The sequence below is a fragment of the Fundulus heteroclitus genome, chromosome 16 (assembly GCF_011125445.2).
Source record: "Fundulus heteroclitus isolate FHET01 chromosome 16, MU-UCD_Fhet_4.1, whole genome shotgun sequence".
NCBI lineage: Eukaryota > Metazoa > Chordata > Actinopteri > Cyprinodontiformes > Fundulidae > Fundulus > Fundulus heteroclitus.
The window spans coordinates 14,918,556-14,941,860 of NC_046376.1; the positions used below are offsets into that span (position 1 = coordinate 14,918,556).

Genomic DNA, 23,305 nt, shown 5'->3' on the forward strand with positions numbered 1-23,305 from the left:
TGATTGCCTCAGACTGTCGCTTATATTCGGAGTTACAACTCTTCTGTACCTGTAGCTCGCTCGGTTATTAAATTTGAGGACTTGTCTCATTTTCCCAGAATTATGGAAATCACACGTTGTAGGATATTTGTATGAATGAGGTGGCGTAGACGATTAAATAAGCCAATTTCCAAAGAGAATAATATCCAATCAGATGACTAATATCTGTAGTGTTTTGGTTAGTTTATGCGGCATTTAGCTTAGCACACAATAAACGTTGTTCCAGTCATCAGCAGCTGAATTAGACTAATCATTCGGCGGTGTGTGTTCAGCTCTCAAAGGTTTGTGTGATATAACGTTCCAGGAAATTAACCTCCCATTGGGTAAAAAAAAAAAACTCCAAACAGCAGCAAAATGGAGAATGAATAGATTTTATTAGAAAATGAAGTCATGACCACCAGAAGCTGACAGAGAAGCTGACTTCTAAAGATCGGACATAGTGCCAGTGCTTGACGGGGATGAACAGCACGTCTCCGGGCTTTAAGACACATTCGAGATATGCCGCCTTGACAAACTCAGGGAAGCGTTCAGCGTCTGGATTCTCCACCTCCACCTGCGCAGAAGAGTTCAGAAACTTCAAACACTGGGAATTTTTTTTTTTTTAGTTTTCGTGGCAGGTGCGACACATGCTTTCTCTATAGACCGTCAATCGCACCTGACTGGTGTTGTGAAGAAGCTGAGATTCGTGGGGATAAAGCTTCTCCGTGTCCTCTGGGGAATACAGCCGTATGTATTTGCTTCCCACTACCTTTAGATATGCAAAGGAAGTCCCAAGTGGTTATGCTCTGATCAGGCGGCAGATGTTTTGAAAGAGAATAGCTGTAGTCACCTGAGCCAGGAAGTTCTGCTGAGGATCTTGGTGAAGAGGAGATACTGTACCCTTGGGTCCAAACCATGCATTTACAGTAATGTCATCTTCATCGCCTTCCCCGAGACAGCAATAATCTGGGATGCGGATGTCTTCTTTCAGCTCTGGAATCTGAGTGGGGAAATTAAACAAACTTTCTCTAAATACATTAGTTATGTGTTATAGGAGCATTTAACTCTTATTTTTCAGCTACGGAATACAAGCCTGCACAATACAGTGCTTTGTATATTAATGATTGGTGTATTACACTGCATTTTCCCAAAGATCCATGGTTTTAAAGGAGGCATTGTTGAATTTATCAGCTCACCAAGCTAACGACTGCAGCATGGACTGCTAATAAAGCTGCAAAATACAGTGCTTTGAAACTGATTTTTGTTTTGTTTTTGCCACCATTCAAACTTTGAGATCTGCTAATTACTATATCGGACAAAGTAGATAAAAAAAAGAGGTTTTCAGACACTAATGTCATTCAATAAAGGAAAATAAGCTATCCAAAGCAACTCTGTCCTATGTGACTAAATAATTGCTCACCAAACCTGATGCCCAGTTGTTGGCACCCTTGGCAGCAACAACTGTGATCAAATGTTTGCAACAGCTGGCAATGACCCTTTCCAAAATGACTGATGTCGATGGTTTAGTTTCTCATCCGTTCATGGATGTTTTTGGGTCAGGGCTTGATGTGTTGTATCCATGCCCGTGTACGGCTAATGAAATTAACTCACTACGTTTCTAAAAAGATGTGATTAATCACAGTTGATTCATCATGATTTAATGTGATTTAGGTCATTTTCCTTTAATAAATATAAACATTTAATTACGCAGAATTTTTTTTATTGAGATTTAAAGAAAAAAATCCAAGAGGGACCTAGCAATACAGTAGCACCATTGACAGGTATCAACCATCAGATTCATAATCTTAAAAGCCTAAAAATAAAATCAACTAACAAATTGAATCATTATTAAAAAAATGCAATTTGTATTTTGTCACGTGATATTTGTTCAATATTACAATTTGACAATCTAAAACATTCAGACGTGAAAAGATGAAATCTGTAAGACGACAAACACTTTTTCACAGCACTGAATATGGATTGGAGTTGCAATATCAATGTGTGCAATACCACAAATCGACTTCTAGGACTAAATATTTGATATGCTACAATATTTTTGGTGCTGTACAATAAAACTACCGAAATGTGTCTAGGAACATGGATGGACTTTTACTGTCTTGCACATCCACAGCTGCTTTAGATCTTGGTGACTAAAATCAGAGGCTCGAGGAAAGTGGATTGGACAACGCAAAGATTCAAAAGAAAGAGCGTAGTGAGGAAAATGTGGATCATTAAAATGCTTTCCAAATAAAATCCTGTCCGAATTAATTTCTAAATTTTAATACAGATTTTTATAGCCCTGAAAAAACGGATAAATTTGATGATTCATACTTTTGAGTACCGTGATGCCACATTATGGATTTTATATTAAAATATCCCAGACGGGTGAACACAGAGCCACAGACGTGATTGTAGACCTCATCATGTTACTTAATTTGACCTTTTTTTAGTGCTATTTAATCCAAGAGTACCACCATTTCTTTATGCAATATCTTGAAATGGTTTCCAGCAATTTCCCATTTTCCTGCAGCATGAAATGAAATGTTTTAAAAAATAAACCATCCCAGAATGTCTAACCTTTATGCACAACGATGTGTTTATTTTGAGTCTGTCTGGTTACTCAAACGTCCATCTGGGATTGTGTGAACTTCCCAATAGCTATAAAGCAATAGTTGATTGTGAAAGGAAAACATGCAGAGTTTTTGCTTTACAAACAAAAACGTCTCAAGCATGAAAATTATGCTTGGTCCCTTTTGTAAAGCGCAATCTACAGCGGATTACCTTATATCAAAGGTTAGAGCAAAAAAATGTGTTAGAGCATTCATACATTTTAATATTAGTACTTTGTTGTTGTTTTTGGACATTTTTAAACACAAAGAATGTCTTATAGAGTACTTTACTCCTGTGCCTCTTAAACTCTGGGGAAAAAAAATGAATTCTTGCTTTCTCACTTTAGGGTTCTTTTCAACTTTGATCAAACTGCGGATTTATGATAAATATTTCAGAACAGCTAGCTGTCCAATTCTTCTTTTAAGATGTGCCAAACAAACGAAAAGGTACAGCTTATCTAAATCAGTTCAACACGATGATGTGAAGAAAAAAAACAAACGCCTGGACAACAAATCAATCATTTCAAGGCTCCAATTAGTAGAGCTTTCCAAGGGAAACAAACTGACGCCCTGTCATTGATTGGCTTTGGCTTTATGCTGGAAAGTACCTACAGTATCATGTAAAAGTATTCAAAGCCCTTGAACATGGTCACATTACATCATGCTAGAACTTCTAACTTCAATCTCTTTAATTGGGAATATAGTGATCGTGCGCTGCGTGCAGCACAACATTAACAAGCACACCATCCCTACAGTAAAAGATGGCGGTAGCGGCATCGTGCTGCGGGGATGCTTTGCTGCAGCAGGGATGGGGAAACTGATCCGAGCTGAGGGGAAGATGGAGCAGCTTAATACAAAACAATCCTGGAGGAAAACCTGTTAAGGACTGCGAGAGATTCAAGACTGAGGCAGAGGTTAGTCTGCCAGCAGGAAGACATCCAGTCAGAGCTAGACCCAAATGAAGCCCACAGCAGCTCTCTACCCAACCTGAAACTACTTTACAAAGAACAAAAAGTAAAGCGTAAACCACCCTGTTGAGATTTTGATTAACAAAAACGTGCAAAAACCATGTATCCCATAAATCTAAGATCCTTTGTGACGCCGCATTGTAACAAAACATAGTCTGAGGGGGAGGGTTAGCTTTGTAAGGCACTGTATAAAAGAGAAAATACATGAAAGATAACAGAACAACTCTGCCATTAACATATAAGATCAAATGTACCTGTACCTGATCAAAAAGCTGGTGCTGAGCAAGATAACCCACAGCTTTGTGTCCATTCTCAGACACTTGACCCTGGGAAACAAAACACACGGCATGATAACTCATCTTACCCACCACAGGAATTATCATGCGGACTAAAAATAAAAAGGAGGCACTCACTTTATTCAAAATGTATTTGTCGATGAACTCGTTGACTGTAAGCAGCGTTTGTGACCAGTCCTCGTCTGTGTAGCGGGACCCCACCTCAACAGGAACGGTCCGGCAGCCGGCCACAGACCTCAGGTACTCTATGCTTCGCAGAAGGGAGATAATTACTATCCATGAGATGAAAGGCAAAAAAAAAAAATGCACGGCCTTTGTGGTTCGAGGAGTGCACAACAACATGGTAAAACAGCCCTTTTGGATGTGAATCAGACAATCAGGGCTTTGTGTTAAAAGTCGGAGTGGCGGAGGCAGAAAACACAGAGAGGGGGACGCTAATTCCTATAGATACACTGAAATAACTAAAATATGTTGATAAACGAACCGTTCTGTGCTCCATTTCCCACTTATTTCAATAAAATCAAGCTAAAACTTACATTTTAATACCATTCGGACTGTTTAAGTTTGTGTGTTATGTGTCAGTTGTCCTTCTATATGAGAGTCCTCCAGCTTCCCGGGCCGCTCGGCCCAACAAGGGCTCTCAGCTCTTGTTACAAGTGTGGATCAGTCTGATTACTTTGCTGGACTGAACATACCTGGAGGACAGTGTTAATAACAGAAGCTTATTCTAATGGACTAAATGTAAATTCTTCACATTAAAGAACATTTTTTATTTATTTTTTTTTTTACATCAAATCATCTGAAAATAAACCTGCACAGCAACGGTAATGTGGCCTACCATCAAGAAACACAATGTTCATCTGAATCCGCGTAGATCGGGAGAAAACAAACCTCCAGGGACGTTTGTTGAGGGCGGGCCAGTGGTCAATTATCCCCTCTAAAATCACTGGCTTGAGGGGAAGGAGGTGGTTTGCGTTGAAGCTTTCCAGTGAAGGACACTTAATTCTGGGAACTGCCAACTCTTCTCTGATTAGACCGACATGTGAGCTCGCAATCTTCCTTTTCTGTTAATGATGGCAGAGCAAAAAAACAAAAAAAGTAAAACAAGGCAAGTTTTAACGTCAGAGCACGCTAACCCAAAGAATATTCAAGAAGTTTCACTAAACAACTGGCAATCATTTAAGTTAGCTTTGGGTTGCTGGGTTTTCAGTTATCTGGGTGTTTCATTTCTTTTACTATTGTGAAAGCAAAATATAACGTCCCTGACAGCTGAAAGAAGAAATAAAACATTTTTTAGTTTGGATAATATATGGAACCCTCCACATTTATTGTCAATAAAATAAATATATACATTATCTTTCACCGCTAAAGTCTAAGCTGACACTTTTTGAAAGACTTCATGCCATTATAAAAAAAAATCCAACCATTAATTTGGGCACATTTATTCAGATGGAAAAAGAAAAACACAGGATAGGAAGTAATTGTTTATAGAAAAATGATAGGGGCCAAGATTATTGGCACCCCTGCTGTTAATTTATACAACCACCAGTTGTTCCGAAGAAAATGCTGAATCTCAAAATCACCTGACCTGACAAAAAACCCAAATTCAGTAGCTCAGAAAATTAGATTACTTAAGACCAAAACAAATAAAGGATTTGAAGAAATGTTGGTCACCTGAAAAGTATGAAGATGTGACACTGGCGTATCACATCTTCCTCTTCACAATACTCCATTTTTTCCTGGCCAATTAAGAACAAGGACACCATGGTCCTTAAACCAGGTACTGGTAGCTTTGGCTCTGTGTGCAGGTGCCAAGTCCTGTTGGAAAAATTAGATCTGCATCTCCATAAAGTTGGTCAGCAGCAGGGAGCATGAAGCGCTCTAAAACTTCCTGGTAGACGGCTGCGTTGAAAACACAGTGGACCAACACCAGCAGATGCCATGGCACCCCAAACCATCACTGGCTGTGAAAGCTTTACACTGGACCTCAAGCAACAAGGATTCTGTGACTCTTCCTCTCTTCCTCCAGACTCTTGGACCTTCTGTCGCCTACAGAACTAGACTGTAAGACAATTTAAAGGCCTTTGCAGTTGTTTTGAGTTAATTAACTGATTAGCGTGTGGCACCAGGTGTCTACAATATTGGACCTTTTCACAATTTTAGTATTTTCTGAATACTGAATTTGGGGTTTTCATTAGCTGTCTGGTATAAATCAGCAAAATTAAAAGAAATAAACACTTAAAATATATTAGTCTGTGTGTAATGAATTAATATAATATACAAGTTTCACTTTTTTAAATAGATTTACAAAAAAAAAAAAAAAGTACTTTTTCTTGATATTCTAATTATATGACCAGCACCTGTATCGCTGTGATGGCAGTACAGAACAGGCTCTTTGCTGGCATGGATACACAACCAGTTGGCATGAAGATCAAATATTATGGTTGTTACAGAGACTTGATTGATTCCAAGGCTTCACTCGTTGCTGCAGTTCTAACTGTGCGCGTCGGAGACGTTGTTTTACCTCGCATAGACTCGCCCATCCTCTGTGTGGCTGACGGATAAACATGGGTCCCCTGTTCACCTGGTTGTCCCGGTTCCAGTTATTTAAACTTTGAAACAGATATAAGTACGCTTGGAGGAGAAGCACTTTTTTGCCACCATTTCTTGGCTTCCCAGGATCAACATGTACCCGGCATGTTCTCTAGTCTTTCTCCTTTATATAAATAAGCTTATGTATCGCGCCATTTTTATTACTGTTTAACAACAGGATGTACTATAAGAAAAACAGACAGTTTTATCACTAATTAAAAGTTTCCACACCCTAATCAAATATAAATTTAACCTATGCTTCAGTTGCATTTAAAAATGGTTGATACCAAGAAATGTTAAAGTGTTACAAAAAACGACATTCTTTCTTCATGTGGGACTTTCTTCCTCCGCTAAATCATTGGACCTGCATTTAAATAATGAGTTTTATGAGTTTTTACAGCACAAGTATGAAAGTGCAATAAAAAGGTGAATTTAGCTAAAAAGTTTCTTACATATCTTTGTCAGGTTGTGTGACAAAGATATGTAGTGTGGATTATACACAGAAGACAGATACTCCAATAAATACATGTGACACTGTTTTTTCACACCTCTTAAATACAAGAAAACGAGGAGAAGTGTTTCAGTCTTACTCTGTTGGTGGTTTTGAATGTTTTTCAAGTCAAATGTAAAAAAAATAAAAAATAAATCAAGAAAGTAAACATCAGCCCGGCCTGGTCCCAACACCTTGATCTGGACTTTTGAGTGTGTTTTGAATTTCCTTGTGTTCTCAACCAAGAGGAAATTCAAATATACAGAAAAAGTTTCATAAATGAGCAAAAATATCTTGCCTGCAGCACAAAAAAACTGCTCCTTCATGCAGGGACACAAGGAACGTGTCTAAAAGAAAGACGACATACCTTAGCCTCCACGTGATCCTGATCATCTTCTTCTTTTGCCAATTTCCTTATTTCGCTTTGCAGAATACAAACTATGACCTGAAGTATATTCCCCATGATGGCTGCACCCATCAGCAGACCCATGTCGCACGTCCTGATGGCCTGCACGATCCCCTCCTCTGACGGGGCTTCTCGACAGAGCGCGGCCGCTTTGAACAGGCAGCCGTACGAGTAAACTCGCCTCCACTCTTTGTCCACGTGGCGCCAGGTTCCCGTGTTCAGCCTCTCCCATGAGTAGTCCAGAATGACCTGAGCGTTAAGAACCCGGCCGGCGCCCGTCGTGCCGCCGCCGTACAGCTCCTGCCGGGCCCGTTTCAGCATCTCCACCACGCTCAACGGCACCTTATCACTGAACTGCAGCGGAAACTGCCCTTCATCGGGAGGCAGAGAGGCGGAGATTTTTGACCACAGAGACGCCGCGGGTGAGCCGAAGGCCGTCCTGCGCTCTGCAAAGGTGGAGAACAGAATTTGGTAAAAGTGAGAGTCCGCAGGAAATCCTAATCTGAAGCGTGCACAGGCTAACTTGGAACACGCTGATGCAATGTTTTTTTTTTTTTTTTTTTCGAGACAAAGGCTGGAACGTAATCGCCGGTGTGCCTGGCAGGTTGTGAGCCCATCAGTGTAACAATCTGCAAAAACCTGCCTGCTCTCGTTGCACACATACAGCCTCCCTGCTGCAGGGAAACAGACGTGTGCACCTAATTTTCTAACTGGCAAACACAAAACACAGGTGAGGACACCCCCCGAGCCAGGACTGCACAACGACGACAGTTTGCAGCACGGAAAAGCCAAAAACTGGCCCCGTGTTACTCCATCCATGCTTGGATGGTCTGTGTTGCGGGAGATGCTGCCAATACACCAGCACCTGATTTATTTCTATACGGGAACACAGCCTCATGAACCCAAAAGTGGGCTAAACTCGTCAAAATGAACGGCTGTCTTTATTAAACCACATGTCTAAGGAAACCCAGTGAACTCAGATTGTGATATAGTCACATAAAAAGAGGCACTTCTGCCAAAGAAGAAACAGGCTAAATTATATATATATATATATATATATATATATATATATATATATATATATATATATATATATATATATACACACACAATAGGAAACAAAAAAAAAAAAAAAAAAAAGCGGGGAAGAGCCCTGAAACATTTGACCCACCTCTGGCAGAATGAGAAAGCAAGCTGGGAGAATTATTGCCCACAGTTCTCATCCTCTTTCACGTCATTAAATCTGCTAAACAGCAGGCAGTTTACTCTAAACTGGCTATAATAACAATAATAATAATAATAATAATAATAATAATAATTATTATTATTATTATTATAGCCAGTTTACTCTAAACTGGCTATACGTATTATTATTATTATTAATAATAATAATAATAATAATTATTATTATTATTATTATTATTATTATTTGTATTATTAATTATAAATATAACAAGTATAATTATAATTATAATAATAATTATTATTATTACTAAATGCGATCACACATTCTCCGTTCACCAAAATGACAAGCCCATTGTAACAAAATGAGCTGGTTTTATTAAATCTTTTTTATTATTATTATTATTATTATTTTCGTTGATTTTTAGCCAGCTTGTTTTTTATTACAGCTTTATTGTGTTTTTGGTTATTGTTTGATGTTGTAAAACCGTTCTTGTATTTGGATAAGCCAAACGCAACTTTTCACTCTGCAGGAGAAAAAGATTTATCCTATCCTGTTCTATTAAACAATCATAGTCAAACAACATCAAAAGTTACAGTTCTCAAGCATTTCCTCAGTGAATACACGTGAACCCCGGGAATAGACGTATCAAGGATCAAAATAGGTTAGGTTTCCCTTCACTGGGGATCAAATTAAACGTGGGTTTAAAAAAAAAAAGGCTTTGATAAATTATGGTTTCAAAACAACTAAAATTGCCTGTCACACTTTTCCTAGGGTTTATGGGAAGGAGCACAATTTTGTCTGTTTGCAGGCAGTTTATAGCGATCATACCTGTCGCTTTGCTGGATGAAAGTAGGCTGCAACACCTTTCCCTTGCTTAACAAAAGACAAATATGGCTGCTGGAAACAACTCTAATCAGAAATAAAATGTAGTCTTGCAACGAAAATTAAGGGAGATCTGCTCATTATGGAGCTGTTTTGCAACTGTGTTATTAAAACTGCAACAATCCCTATATTAGTTTATTTTGGAGCAACAAGAACACTGATATACATTTTGATTTGAAATGTTTGAGTTCAAACCGAGATATCTTAAAACCATGGCATTTATACTCAAGGTTAACGAGTTATGAGAATCATATACTGACCTGCTGTATGCCTACATTGTCTAGATCAAAAACTGACAACTCTTATTTTTATCAGTCTGTAAATGCATTCACCCTGTTTTGAGTTTGTGTTTAAAGTTATGGACATGTACCTTGATGCATGATCAGAATCACAATCAGAATAAGTATGGTCAAAACTTATATCACCATATTTTTCTTAATTTCCGTCAATACCATATAATTACAATATAGACATAAACAAAATAAAAGCCTCAGAAAAACTGCAAAGAATGCCCACAACAGATGGCTATACAAACTTTTAGAATTGTTTCTTTAAAAAATAAAACACATAAAATTACAGAATTGAAATATTGGAAATGTCATATCACCTTTATTGAACACATTTATATTGATATATACATATTAATATTTAATTATTGTCCACCCCTATAGCCAAGTAATATTTGTCAAAAATGCTCATTCTGATTCCGTTTTAATCTCTTAATGTTCTTGTTAGGTTCATAAATACTAAATTTATCAGATGTCCTGCTGCATTTTTTTGTCCCGTAGATGGTTAACGTTTGTTACACTTAGTTGTTGCATTAAAACAAAGATAACAAAAAACAAAATATTAATCTTAAAAGTCTGGTGAACCTCTTAAATCTACGCCCTGAATAACGTTTTGCTTCGGTATTTTGTACATAATGCTTCAGACAACTTGAAACACTTGAATAATAAATTAATTCATGGAAAAATAAGTTAGATTTTAACACAGAAAAGCATAGTATATACAAAAAAATAACAATATAGTAACCGAGAACGTTTTCAAAACACATGGTGTAAAGATTTAACTGTTTGGCTTAAAATAAAATAAAATAAAAAAACGAAAAAATGAAATAACATTTAATTGTTGCGTAATCAAGCAACATTACCTTATATGACATAAATAATAATAATAAATTGAGCCTGTTTAATATAAGCTAGCGCTTGAAAAAGTTTAAACGTTTAGCTTGAATTAATAATAGTCACGACCAAAAGCGATAAAGCACGTGCAAGAACGCATCATAAAACAAGGCTCTGTTTAAATAACTAATATTTAAATTCAACATAACTAACAAAAAGGCTGTATTTACCTGTCATTATCCCTTTCGAACCTTAAAACCCATCATAAACATGACTACGAAGATAGCTCCACAGCTATGCTGCTAATGACGCAGCAAAAACACTCCGACCTGGAACTTGAACGGCAGGAAACAATAGTTCCGCTTCGCGATTAAGGATGTAAAAACTGTGGGGAACGGCAACATTAGAGGTTGTTAAGCACAAATAAACTGTTATTCATACCATTTAGATGGATTTATGATATTTTATACTGAGGCATTCTCTGTTATTGATAGAGATGGAACTTAATTCGATTCCATTGTCTGGTCTTGATCTACAGGCTTTAAAGTGAGAAGTAACACATACAAAAGTGTGTGAAGTCAGACTGGCCCCGGATAAGATTTCATTTTGTAACGGGATGGGGAGACTGCAGGAAATCTTCCCTCCGTCAGGAAAAACCACAAACTGAATTCACGCTCACACTTGTTTGGCATGTGTGGGCAGTTTCCTACTATCTATACACTCACCCACATCACACTCCCACACAGTTGCATTTGTCCACGTCTTGGCCTTCGTGTAGCAGCTCGGGAGATCTGTTCATCTCTCTCTCTCTCTCTCTCTCTCTCTCTCTCTCTTCTGAGTTCTGTCTTCTCCTCCTTCTCCAGGACCGAGTGGAACCGAGCACAGCCAGCTGAAACTAGCCACAGCTCCGGCGACAGCTCATTAACATACATGTTGACACTGATGCATCTGTCTCAACAGGTGGACAAGCTTGTCTCATAACTGTGCTGCATTGAGATAACTCCCATCATGATAAATGATGGCAAAACTGTTAGACAAACATTTGCTTTCCTCTTCCTTCCAAACTAAACCCCAGCTGCTCATGATGATTTGTGCAAATATAGATATTCCTTGAAGGCTTACAGATTTGTGTCTACTCACGTAAAGCTGAAACAATAATCAGATTTGTCCTTTTGATGTCACACAGGTATCATATTTTTAGGTTTTCATATTCCTCTGCCTTTTTTTCAACCCCACAGAGATGGGGCATGAACAAACACGATAGGAAGTCTTCATTGGGGGGAACTCCAGAATCTATAAACCCTCAGCACTATTATCAAATGTCAAACACTCTGTGAAATTCAAATAATCTCGGTGGAAATCGCTGAGCTGCTCTTGTATGTAAGGCAGGCAGAAACAAGAGAGAGACACGCTGCCTTTCCAGGGATCTCTGGGGATTTTAAGACACCTCAAGCATTTCTATTCACTCTCGCTGTGTAAACATTCAGAATCCTTTTGCCTCGATCTACTGTTCACTTGCTTTCACAGAGGTTAGACATTACTGCGATGAGCACAACGGCAGCCTGTTCGCTGAATTATACTATGCTTTTGCTACTATTTTGGGAAAAAGTCAAAAACAGAAAGAAAAAAAAAAAGTCTGTTCTACATGCAATTTAAGAGAATAGAAAAAAAAATGATTTTACATTTTTGAAACTAAATCAAGGCCATGCTATTGGAGGTTCTCAGTCATGCAGGACATAACGAGCCAAAACGCTTAAGCAGAAGGCAGCAAAGGCATCTTCGGTTCTCAGAACTGGATTAGGAAAAGTAGGATTACATTTACTTTAGATCCTGGAACATAAAGAGAGGTAAAACTGTTCCTGCCTGCAGTGCAGCTAAAAAAAAAGGCTACTGCAACATATATGCATGTGCACTTACACCATATACTATGAGACGCCTGACCCGTGCTGGTCATAAACATGCAGTCTTTATTACGCCGTGTGTGGAAAAACCTTGCACTATGATGTGAATGTTGTGTAGGTGCGTCTCTGCTTGTGTGAGTGGCTGAGGGGGACCCAGCAGGAGAACTGATGCATTATTCACACACGTTATACTCTGTGGTTGTAAGACAGTGTGGGGCTGAGCTGAAGGTCACAAGTCTGGCAACTTTGTTCCTCGCTGTGCTGTCAGGACCGACTTCATGCACAGAGGTCAGCAACCTCTCTCCTGTTTCCCTGGAAGCAAGGGGGAGATCATTGTTCCTCCCGATGCCTTGTTAGCTGGAGCCTTTCAGAGAATGGTTTAGGATTTAATTTTAGGTTATTGTGAGCTATAATATCTTTTACGACAACGCAGAATATATAAAGCCTTCAGAAGATTTACTGGAAGGTTTTGAGGCTGAAACAACTAAAACGGCAGTATCCAAACTCCACAAACGGGATATTCTTACCTTCTGCTTGAGCCAAAAGCAAATTAAAAGATAATTTAGTTTTGGTGAGCAGATGCATCATAATCTTAATGTTCTATAACACTGTTTTTTATTCCGTCAGTTTGTCCAGCATATTTCACTTATCTGAGCTATGGTCCGTTACGTTCAATAAACCCAAGGAAGCTTCTGGGGATCCAGAGGGGTTTCCAGACCAGATATAGTCCCTACAAATGACCGCCGCTTCTTCCCTGGGTTCTCTTTTCAAAACGATGCAAAGAAAACCTACAATTGGCGCCCAGGAGGCATCCTCATAAGGTACCCAAACCACTGCATCTAACTGCTTTCAATCTGGATGAGCAGCAGTCATTTTAGCCTTTTCATCCATAAATTATGACACCCTCAAAGAAGATTTTATTATTTCTATAGGCATGGAAGATACATTTTCGAAATCGCTTTTTAAACATGCCCTTTTCAATAGTGGAAAGTGCATCTGGAAAAAAAAAAATGCATTTCGAAGATAATATGTAGGCTGACTTGAAAATATGGATGAGATAAACAAATTAATAATACACACTGAGTGAAACCAATAAAATAAAACTAACATATTAATGCACTAAAGTGATGCAGCAATAAAAGACAAACCCTTATCCTGACTCTTTGTTTTCTACTCTTTAGAACCTCTCTGTTAAACTGTGTTTTCAAACACAGCGGTATGAAAGATATTGTTCATAGCACTGAACAAAAGAGGAAATGGGGTGTATTCACACACTCTCCCTTTTTCACATTTTGTTTTTACAAACCTATTCTAAAACCAGCCTTGGTATAGTTTTCCCATCTTTACAAAATAGATCCATAATGACAAACTGAAAGCAAGTTTTCTGACATTTTTTCATTTATTTTCTGAAATATGTAATCATTTAAACATTTGGGGATCATAATTATTCACACACCCTTTACTTGGACTGTAAACACTAAGGTCAGGTGCAGTTTATTTCCACTACAAATCCTTAAGATTGTTTTTGTAGCTTGACTGCCGAGGTTGGATGTGGTTTGGAATGAAAATCACGTTTCTTTATAAGGTCTCACAGTTGAAAGTGCATATCAGAGCAGAAGCTAAGCAATGAACTCAAAGGAGTTGTCTGCAGATGTCTAAAACTGAATTGTGTCAAAGCATAATTCTAGGAAACAAAGTAGAAAAATTGCAGCTTTGGAAATCAAGACAAGCACTGTACTTTCTATGATTAAAAAAAAAAAGGAAGACAACGGGAATCACCATGATCCTTCCAAGATCTGGCCACCAAACCAGACTAGCTAAACAGAGAAGAAGGGATGACTGAGAATCTTCACCAGCAGAGAGGAAGGGCCCTCAGAGAAGTGACCGAGTGTCCAATAGTCACTGAGGCGGAGATACGAGAACAATTTTAAAAGTTCAGCACCGCACACTCCAAAAACCCTGCCTTTTAGAGCACATTGGCCAGAAATAAGCCACTCCTCTCTAAATGCCACATAGCAGCCCACTTGAATGTTGCCAAAGAGGAGATATTATCTGCCTAAAAGAATACATTTTTTTGCCCTGATGGATCCGGAACTGGCCCACAGGCACAAGCAAACAAAACTGCTTGCATGGGGCTTGAAAATCAGGAGGGGACTCCCATAGATGCCTGAGATAAATTAAAAGTTAATGTTTTAGTTTTTAAATGTTCTTTAATATGTGATATACACCAATTAACCCCGATTCCACCCAGATTCCACCAAAGATGAACCCAAAATTGGGTTTTCTGGTTTAAATTAGAAGCGTCTTGTCCAGACTTCAGAAAAAAAAAAAACACAGAACCAACACATTCCCTAATGTCTTGGCAGTATGATGATGTTTTTCTGTGGAATGAACTGGGAGAGTAATGTACATAGAGGGTAAGGAAACAACAGGGAAACAATGAAAAAATCTTTAAGAAAACCTGTCTCAGATTGTTCTGGTCCGCAGACTATAGGCAGTGATTATTCTTCCAGTGCAACAATTAACCATTGCTCAGGGGCCAAAATAACAAAGGAGCGGCTTCAGGAGACCTACAAATGTCCATCCACCAATGCTGCCCATCCAGCCTGACTGAGCAAGAGATGATCTGTAGAGAAAACACCCAAAAGGAAGGTGTGACAAGATTGCAATAACACGCTCAAGAAGATTTCAGCCTAATGAAAAGGTGGATTAACAAGCTTTTGGCAATAAAATAAATGTCACAGCTTCGTTATTATGGAGTGCTATTTTAAGATCCTTGCAAAAAAAAAAAGGAAACACTCAAATTGATTTTAGAGAAATTTGGTGTCAACAAAATGTAGAAAAAGTGAAGGGATGTCAGTGATCTGTGGTGGCATTGTAAAAACCTAATTACAACAACATTTATGCGTTTTATGTGTTTTATGTTTTCCTATTCCAACCTGAAAACCCATGTGATCCTCTCCAAACTGGTGATTAAATGGGAGTGCCACGTGGTTCAGTGGCTGAGCAAACATTCCCCCCATTGCAGCTGTTCCAGGGTTTGATTCCCACCCTTGGGCCAATAGGGGGTTTTCACTGACGTCACTGGCCAACTTCCGGTCCGCCATATTGGGTGGTACACTTCCTTATCTCTAGTTGTCGTACACATATTATCGTATCGCGAATGGATAAGTACGCCAGCACGCTAGAGCCACCAGATAAGGACGTATATCTGAGGAAATGTTCCGTGATCGACCATATGGACCCGTATGCCCTCCACGGTGCCTTGTTTAGCCGTAATCCTGATGATTGGCCAAATGTAGAGCACGGCGACATAGTGCATTACCTGGTGTTCGGTGAAAACCCTCTGCACACTCTTGAGGAAATGAGAGCTTACAAGGGTCTAGAGGCTCACAACCAGTTCACATCTGGTTATGTACATCAAGGAAATCGCCATCATACGTGGACGGGTGAGTTTTAATAAGATGGTAAAAATGTAAACAATCCGACGCAAATGCGTCGCATGCTTCTGCGGTGGCTGACGGCCGGCGGTGCACGAAGGCGCTTGGCTGCAGGGCCGATCGACGCCGCTCGCGGCTTTAATTATTTAAGCAGAACAATGACCAGTGCAAAATTAAGTTGTATTTACCGTATTGGCGCCGGTAAGCGCCGGTAGGAGCTGCAGCTCATAAAGCCAGCAAACAGTGGGAACACAGCAACTCGTTCAAAGGTAAGCTGTGCTCAGACGGGCTCTGGCACATGCTAACCGTCAGTGCTAACAACCACTCACGCATGTAATGTACTTTTAACTAGCTGCTATGTGTTTCAAACGTTTAGAACACACTCTCATTGACATCGGGATACTGTGGAAAGTTATGTTCGGTCGACCTACAGCCGTGATCCAAGCGAGCCGACGACTCTTTGTTATCTTATCTCTTGTTCTCCGTGGTTGCGCCTCCAGGCAGGAAAGCGGTGGAAAATTAATCTGTTTCTATGTTTTTCCCATGGCGATCATGTGTTGCGCTGTTACAGCCCACAATACAGCAACGGTTTACCATGGTTGAAATCAAGTTAAGGTGAAATTAATCAAATTAAAACACGGCTGAGAGAGGGAGTACAGTATGCGGTAGTCATAGGCAGTAGAGGCGGCAGAGGCAGTCAACATGGCAGCCGCGGAAAGTAAGTCATAACGCCCAAGCCCTATTATTAATATATTCTTCTTACATGTTTTAAATACTTAACAGTTAATTACCTGTGACAAAGTGAGCACCGCAGACTCTGGCGTATTCCAGCTTAACACCGTCCAAATCGGACCTGGATATCCGTGTCAGCCATAGGTGACGGCGTTGTTCAGACAGCTGTTTTTTTTTTTCACACTGATTCACTATTATGGCTGGTAGGCGATAGAAAGAGCGTTGATCTCCACCTCCACGGGCCGTGCAACCAACCATTAAACACGTTTTCCCCATTGTTCACTTCCAATACTGCCTAAGGCGTCATACAATGCAGGTCAACGGTGCGAAACGACTGCCACCCAATATGGCGGACGCGCTGAGTAGTCACGTGAGCGTGACGTCAGCTGAAAACCCCCTATTACTGGATGTTGTCTCCCTCTCTCTCTGGCCTTCTTCCTGTATGGTAGAGCTACTAACGTATAAAGGCCAATTGCGGCTCAAAGCATTAGAAAAAAAATCTGTGTGGATCAGTGAGAGAAGGTCATGGTTTAAAACCAGTTTGTGTAGTCTGTATGGATAAAAAAAATCATAATTGCAAAGTATTTTCCATTTAAATTGCCTGAAACGGTCAGTGGTTCCCTGTTTTTTTGTGTCTTTGTGTTGGTCCTCTGAAAGAAATCTGCCTTCCTCTGGATGTACCTCTGCTATCATCTGATGACCCCACCCTGAACAGGCTTCATCTAATAAAAACAAACCAAACACAAAAAGAAAAAAAAAATATATAAAAAATGCTCTCACTTTTTAATCTCAACAATCAGAAGTAAACAGTTTTCTGTAATTAGTTTGTTTTCCAGTCATTTTTTAACATCGAAAGCGCAGCACCCGGCAATTAATTGATATCTGATGCATTGCTGCCCTTTTTGTGTGATTACCGATTTTGAAATCATTCGTTTTCACAAATAACTCTCTGTAAATCAGTTTCTGTAATTCAATTTCGACTCGAGGTAAACCGCTTTCACGCGTGGCTCCTGCTCTTTGCCTCACACTCGGGAATCTCAGCCAGTCGGACTTTGTGCAGCGAGCAATTCATCTGGCGTTTGTCACATAATTCCTTCAGAACCCGGGTTTGTCTCAGCAGTGCTGTAACTAAACCCCTCAGCAGCAGAAGCTCGGGGTTTGCCAGCAGTTAAACAGGGCTGCACGCACCATGACTTTCAGCAGCCTCCTCCCAGGGGCCGTGAGGGTACAACCACTGGGACGCCACAGGAGGGATGTAATCACTACCATTACGCTCCAGGTGCAGCTGAAATAAAAGATGGAAACAAGCCTCTGGTGGCGTTGCCATGGATCGGAATCCAATTAAACACTGTTTAGCTTGACACAAACCGCCAGTCGTAGCCTGTTGACTCATGAAATTAATGTATTGTCATGGCACAATGAAACTGTTGCCACAGAGAGTGCGGCGTGACCTGAACCGGCAACCATCTGAACCACCGGCGCAGGTGCTTTACGCTCGGATCATATTAGGCTACATTTCATTTTGCAACTTGAGCATCGCACACAGAGAGCAGCGTTGCACCCGTAAACACACAACGACCGCTTTAATTGTAAAGTTAAAGAGGTCATCTGTTTGTTTAGAGCTGCCCGTTAACAACCGTCGCGTTGCCACGTCCCGAGTTCAGAGCCACGTTTATCCCCCTAGGTAATTTATGCGTGCATAAAAAGCAAGCAGCAGTTAAGGCCTTCCTACATTCCTTAGGAACGAGGTAATGGATATTTGGAAATGCCCGGGAGAGGTAACAAATGAGAGGTGTAAAGTTAAATGTCCTGTGAAATCATCAGGAGATCTGAAACAAGCTGCTTTTACAGCCTGTGGGAGGTTTCCACAGACAATTATCTCCAGCGCGCCTGAGCCCTCGGCTCAGTGTGACTACAGGTCAGCGTCGCACCTCCGCTCGCTTACAGATGTCGGAGGCGGGGAGGACGGAGACGTCCCCCCCCCCCCCGGGGGTCGCAGCAGAGACACGGGGCTCCCCGAGCCCCGGCTTCCCTCGGGAGTGACGGCGGCGGAGCCCTCCTCCTTCACTCCGGCCAGGTGTTCGCTTCTCTCGGCTTAATGCGGGACGCGAGGCTGGAAGCTGACTTGCGTCAAAACCACTTTGGATCAAATTAACGCAACCAGGTGTGAACGTGCGGTCGGGGCTCAGGTGACACCTGCTCCTTCCCTTTAATTAGAGCTCAAACAGCTGTTTTGGAGTCAGAGGCTCCGTGGGAGCGCTTGATACTGGTCACATCTGATTATTTGCTCTAACCTTTGGGTAATACTGATACGCGAATCAATGGCTGGCACCGGGGGTAAATGAATGGTTCCACCTCGTGTGGGAAGTAAAACAGCATTAATGTTGATGAGCGTGTTTGCCAGCTCGAATCGTCCCGTGCCTCCACGTCTCCCTCAGCGCGTTTATAAGGGGAGTGTGGCACTTCTGGTGAAAACGATTTTCTTCTGACAAATATGACTCACTTGCTAAGTAAGGTGAGGATAAAAGTGGAGGCAGTCTTCACCTCGTTATTCTAGCACTGTGAAGAATCTTCAGTGGGCTGCGAGCTCTGAGGGTAGTTTAGGTGGCTTTGATCTTTCTTGGATGCAGTAATAAGCATGGCACAGATGAAGAGAGAGAGAGAGAGAGAAAGAGAGAGAGTGAGCATCATCCTGAAATATGATTTCCCTTTGGTTCTTTAACCGGGCTAAAAAGAGGTGGGTGGTCAGCTCCAAGGGCTCTGCGGGAAGCGCGCACAGATCCCGACAAGGTACACGTGTACGCCTCGCACACGCGACCATGGGGGCTGAGCAGAGTGGTATTACTCCAAATGTCCTTCGACCCTGTGGCTGTTCAAACTGCGCCTGCAAATCTGTAAATCTGAGTCACATTAAGGAGGGTCCGTTTCAGAAAAACGATGAGAAAACATAACCTTCGACATATACAAATTGAGTGATACTGGTTTGGGGATAAACCCCTGTGCCAAATTTTCTCTCCATGTTGGTCCTGCATCAGCATCTACCCACTGGTCAGTGGTATATATATATATAAAAAAGGTTCTTTTCCAGCAGAGAGCAGTATTGAGGCAGCAAAAAAGTGCGTTCCTATCGCTTCCCTTGCAATTCATTGTGCAAAGACCAAACGGAGATAGTTGTCGTGCTTTCTTTGTTGAAAGACTCCAAAGGCTTTTCATCAGGTCGGATTTGTAAATGACATCCTCGACATTACAGAGCCTGGCTGTAAAGGGGAGATTAAGACTTCAAAACCCAGTCAAAAGCACCAAAAACCTCCAAAAGTTGTTTTTTTTTCTTGCTTTTTAATGTTAAAAAAAAATAAATGAAGGGGGTTAAAAGTTAAATTTAAGTCAGAGTAGAAGTGTTTCACTTTTCTGTCACATTTATGACCAAAACCTTCAATTAATCTAATAGCAATGGTGACTGACTAACACAGGGCAGCGCTTCATGGTGAAGTGGAAGAAAAATTAGACACAAATCTTACATTTTCTCCACAAATAGACATCTGAAAAGCGTGGCGTGCATATGCATTCAGCCCCTTTTATTCATTTACTGCTCAACAAAATCCACCTGCCTTCAAAAGTAATCCCAATTATTAACTGGAATCTGGCTGTCTGTACTTTTAAGTCAGAGCCAATACAGCTGATTTGTGAAGGCCTCAGAGGTTTGTTAGAGAACATTAGCGAACAAACAGCATCAGGAGCACCAAAGAACACACAGCAGACAGGTCAGGGATGAAGTTGAGGATAAGTTAAAAGCAGAGTTAGAGCTGTAAAACAACACACCACGCTTTGAACATCACACAGAGTTATGTTTAATTTATTATCTGAAAACGCTGAAAACGACCCCGCTGCTTTAACAACAGATGCAGCGACGTGTCCCAAGATAACTCTGAAGGAGCTGCAGAGTGTTATGTTTGTGGAGGTTGGGCTCGAAATGCAAACAAGAGCTAGGGGAGTCGCATGTTGAAGATAATGGTAGTTTTATTGTTAAATACAGGCTTACAGAATGGCAGGATGACAGGAACCAGGAACACGACAGGGAAGCGATCAGAACAGGGTAAGGACATCGGTAGAAGACGGAGGACCTGACAATGTGTCTGACAGAGAGGGCTGAACTTAAAGAGGAAGAAATGGGGGGAAACAATAAGTGGATAATAGGGCACAGGTGAACAGAATGATACAATTAAGCTGCAGGAAATGAGGGGCAATGAACTGTCAGGTGCAGGAAAGAAGAAGAAGAACCTAACAGGGAACAAGATAATGGGCCAGACATGTGGAAGAATCTAACTAAACTAAAAGGGAACTAGAGAAATAAAGGATCATAAGCTAACTAAATCTAACGGTATACTAAAATAATAAGAACATATGCTAACAGAAACCGGATCTAACAGATATCAAAATATAATTGACCTAAAGCCCGAACAGAAAACCAAACAGGTGACACAAAACACAAGAACAGACTGCAAGATCCCCGGGGAGCTAACATAAGTATTCCCACCCCGGCTGATCCTGACACAGAGATGGATTTCTCAGCCAATCTGTTGACAGAACAATTATTATTTGTGCACTACACAAATCTGGCTTCTATGGAAGAGGAGCAAGATTGTTGGATTGCTGAAAAATTTCCCTCTGCAAACCTTGTAGGATACGCGCAGGTTATATGTCAAAGAAGGTGCTTCAGATTCGGGTAGAGTTAGCAGTAGAGTCCACTGAGCTATATAATACACTGGAGTGCTGATTTTGCCGAAAAACTGAAGTCACTGGCCGCCATCTTGCTCCTCCCTACTCTCACAGAATCCCATAGGATTTGGTTGCAACAACAAGCAGTTTTCTGGCTCAGTGAAAACGTTTCACAGGTAATTCTACAGTCAGTGGATGTACTAACACTATCAACCACTAGGATATTAGGTGCTGAAATATTTTACATGTTATTCATATTAGATATATATATGTATATATAAGTATGTGTATATGTGTATATGTATATATATGTATACACATATGTAAATATATGTTTTTGTATATTGTTATTTATATATTTATAAATGTTAAACATATATATTTAAATGAATAAAATGCAAAATATTTCAGCACATGACTTTCTCAGTACTTGATATTTTTAGAACATAACATAAAACTATATGGCATTTGACATTTTAAAAGTTTTAAGCTCCCCGTGAACATGAGAAAATCCTCGTTATTCGATGCTGTAGCGCACATATTCCTTAGTTACTGGGGGGAAATAGGGAGTACCAATATGGCGGCTGGTGGCTTCAAAGTGACTCGTTCAAACAGACGGTGATTAGCACTCCAGTGTATTATATAGCTCAGTGGTAGAGTCACGCTTTGAAAGTCTTGGCATTCAAGCAAAACACTGTGTACTGGAAAACTTACACCCTGATCACATCAACTCCATCGTGAAAAATGGCGGTGGCAGCATCATGATGTGGGAATGCTTCTCTACAGCAGTTAAGGGAAGCTCATCAGATGCTCATCAGATGTGATGAGCTAAACGTTTCCTGTTTAGCTCGTGAAATTCAGGAGCTTGAGCCAGTAAACGCTGCGCCGTCCGGTCAAACTTCTTTCTTGCGGAATTTTTCGCAGCGCCGCACGACCTCGGTAACCGGACCCATAACCACAACCGCATGCAACTGATGTGAATTGACAAATTGATTTTTAATTATCTGGGTCATTGCGGCACCGCAACCATAACTGCACCACATTCAATGTGAGCCCGGGGTTGACGCTGCGTTCCATTTACCTTGGGAGTTGAAACTAGGAGCTGGGAACGGGTAACATCCCAGTTAAAATCGTTCCCGTTAACATAGTTGGAGCATTCAAAACAAACAAACAAACAAAAAAACTGGTCAGGATTCCAATATGGCAATGGCCAGGAAAGCTGCTGTTTTGCTCGTTGTACCTCTTTCGAACCTCATCTGAAGCTGTACTTTCCACATGCAAACACAACTTTTAATTTGTTCGGTTTAGAGTCGCAGTCACTACATGCAACATTGATTTTAGATGTACTCTTACAACTCTGTCTGGTAAAATAAACATGTTTTCATCACAGCTTACTGCTGTTGATGCGAAGAGCTGCCATATTCTGTCTGACAGCTGGCCTTAAAAAATTACCAGACTTTAGCGGTCATTACAGTTGAGTCTTCCAAGTCAGAATTTCCATGTTCCGACTAAAACTGGAGCGCAGCATAAGAGCTGAAGTTGACACGCTCCATCAAGTCTAACCAAGCTGGAGGTATTCTGCAAAGCGAAACAGGCAAATGTACGCGACCCGACCCCGGATAAGCGGAAGACGACGGACGGACGGACGGACGGACGGACGAAACAGGCAAATATTTCAATTTCTGTGTGTGTGAAGCAGGTAGATACATAATCTGCCGGCTATAAATGCAGAGAGAGATGGCTCTAAGAAAAATAAATCAGGGGGCATGCAAATCTTTTCAGATTGTTATTTCTAAAAGGTTTTGAGAACCCTGTGCTAGTTTCTTTCTAGTTTACTGTGTTCTTTTGTATGTTGGTCTTTCCTAATAAAATATGGTGAGTTTTTTTTTGGTGTTAAAATGTTAAAAAGTTCTAAGACTCTGAATGTTTTCACATGTCACTGTTTTGT

At 40.5% G+C, this 23,305-nt stretch overlaps 1 protein-coding gene across 2 annotated transcripts; it reads right to left on the minus strand.

The window, feature by feature from the left end:
• Nucleotides 1–392: 392 nt before the first annotated feature.
• kdm8 (lysine (K)-specific demethylase 8) lies at nucleotides 393–10,896 on the minus strand. 2 transcript variants are annotated; one of them, XM_012858080.3, is made up of 8 exons: nucleotides 10,799–10,896; nucleotides 7,341–7,825; nucleotides 4,783–4,955; nucleotides 4,009–4,141; nucleotides 3,856–3,921; nucleotides 869–1,018; nucleotides 695–787; nucleotides 393–592 (listed from the first exon to the last, which is right to left on the minus strand). In XM_012858080.3, exons 1-8 carry the CDS (start codon nucleotides 10,803–10,805, stop codon nucleotides 428–430), a joined length of 1,272 nt encoding a protein of 423 aa, XP_012713534.2. In that variant the 5' UTR covers nucleotides 10,806–10,896; the 3' UTR covers nucleotides 393–427. The 2 variants fall into 2 exon arrangements, with proteins under 2 accessions (XP_012713534.2, XP_021169491.2); XM_021313816.2 differs by having other exon boundaries at nucleotides 4,009–4,136; nucleotides 4,730–4,955.
• Between the last annotated feature and the right edge of the window lie 12,409 nt (nucleotides 10,897–23,305).

Coding starts and splice junctions, on each gene's coding strand:
- kdm8 (XM_021313816.2), bottom strand. Junction 3,922..4,008: donor ACAAATACATTTTGAATAAA/GTGAGTGCCTCC, acceptor TTTGTTTCCCAG/GGTCAAGTGTCTGAGAATGG. Junction 593..694: donor TTCTTCACAACACCAGTCAG/GTGCGATTGACG, acceptor TCTTCTGCGCAG/GTGGAGGTGGAGAATCCAGA.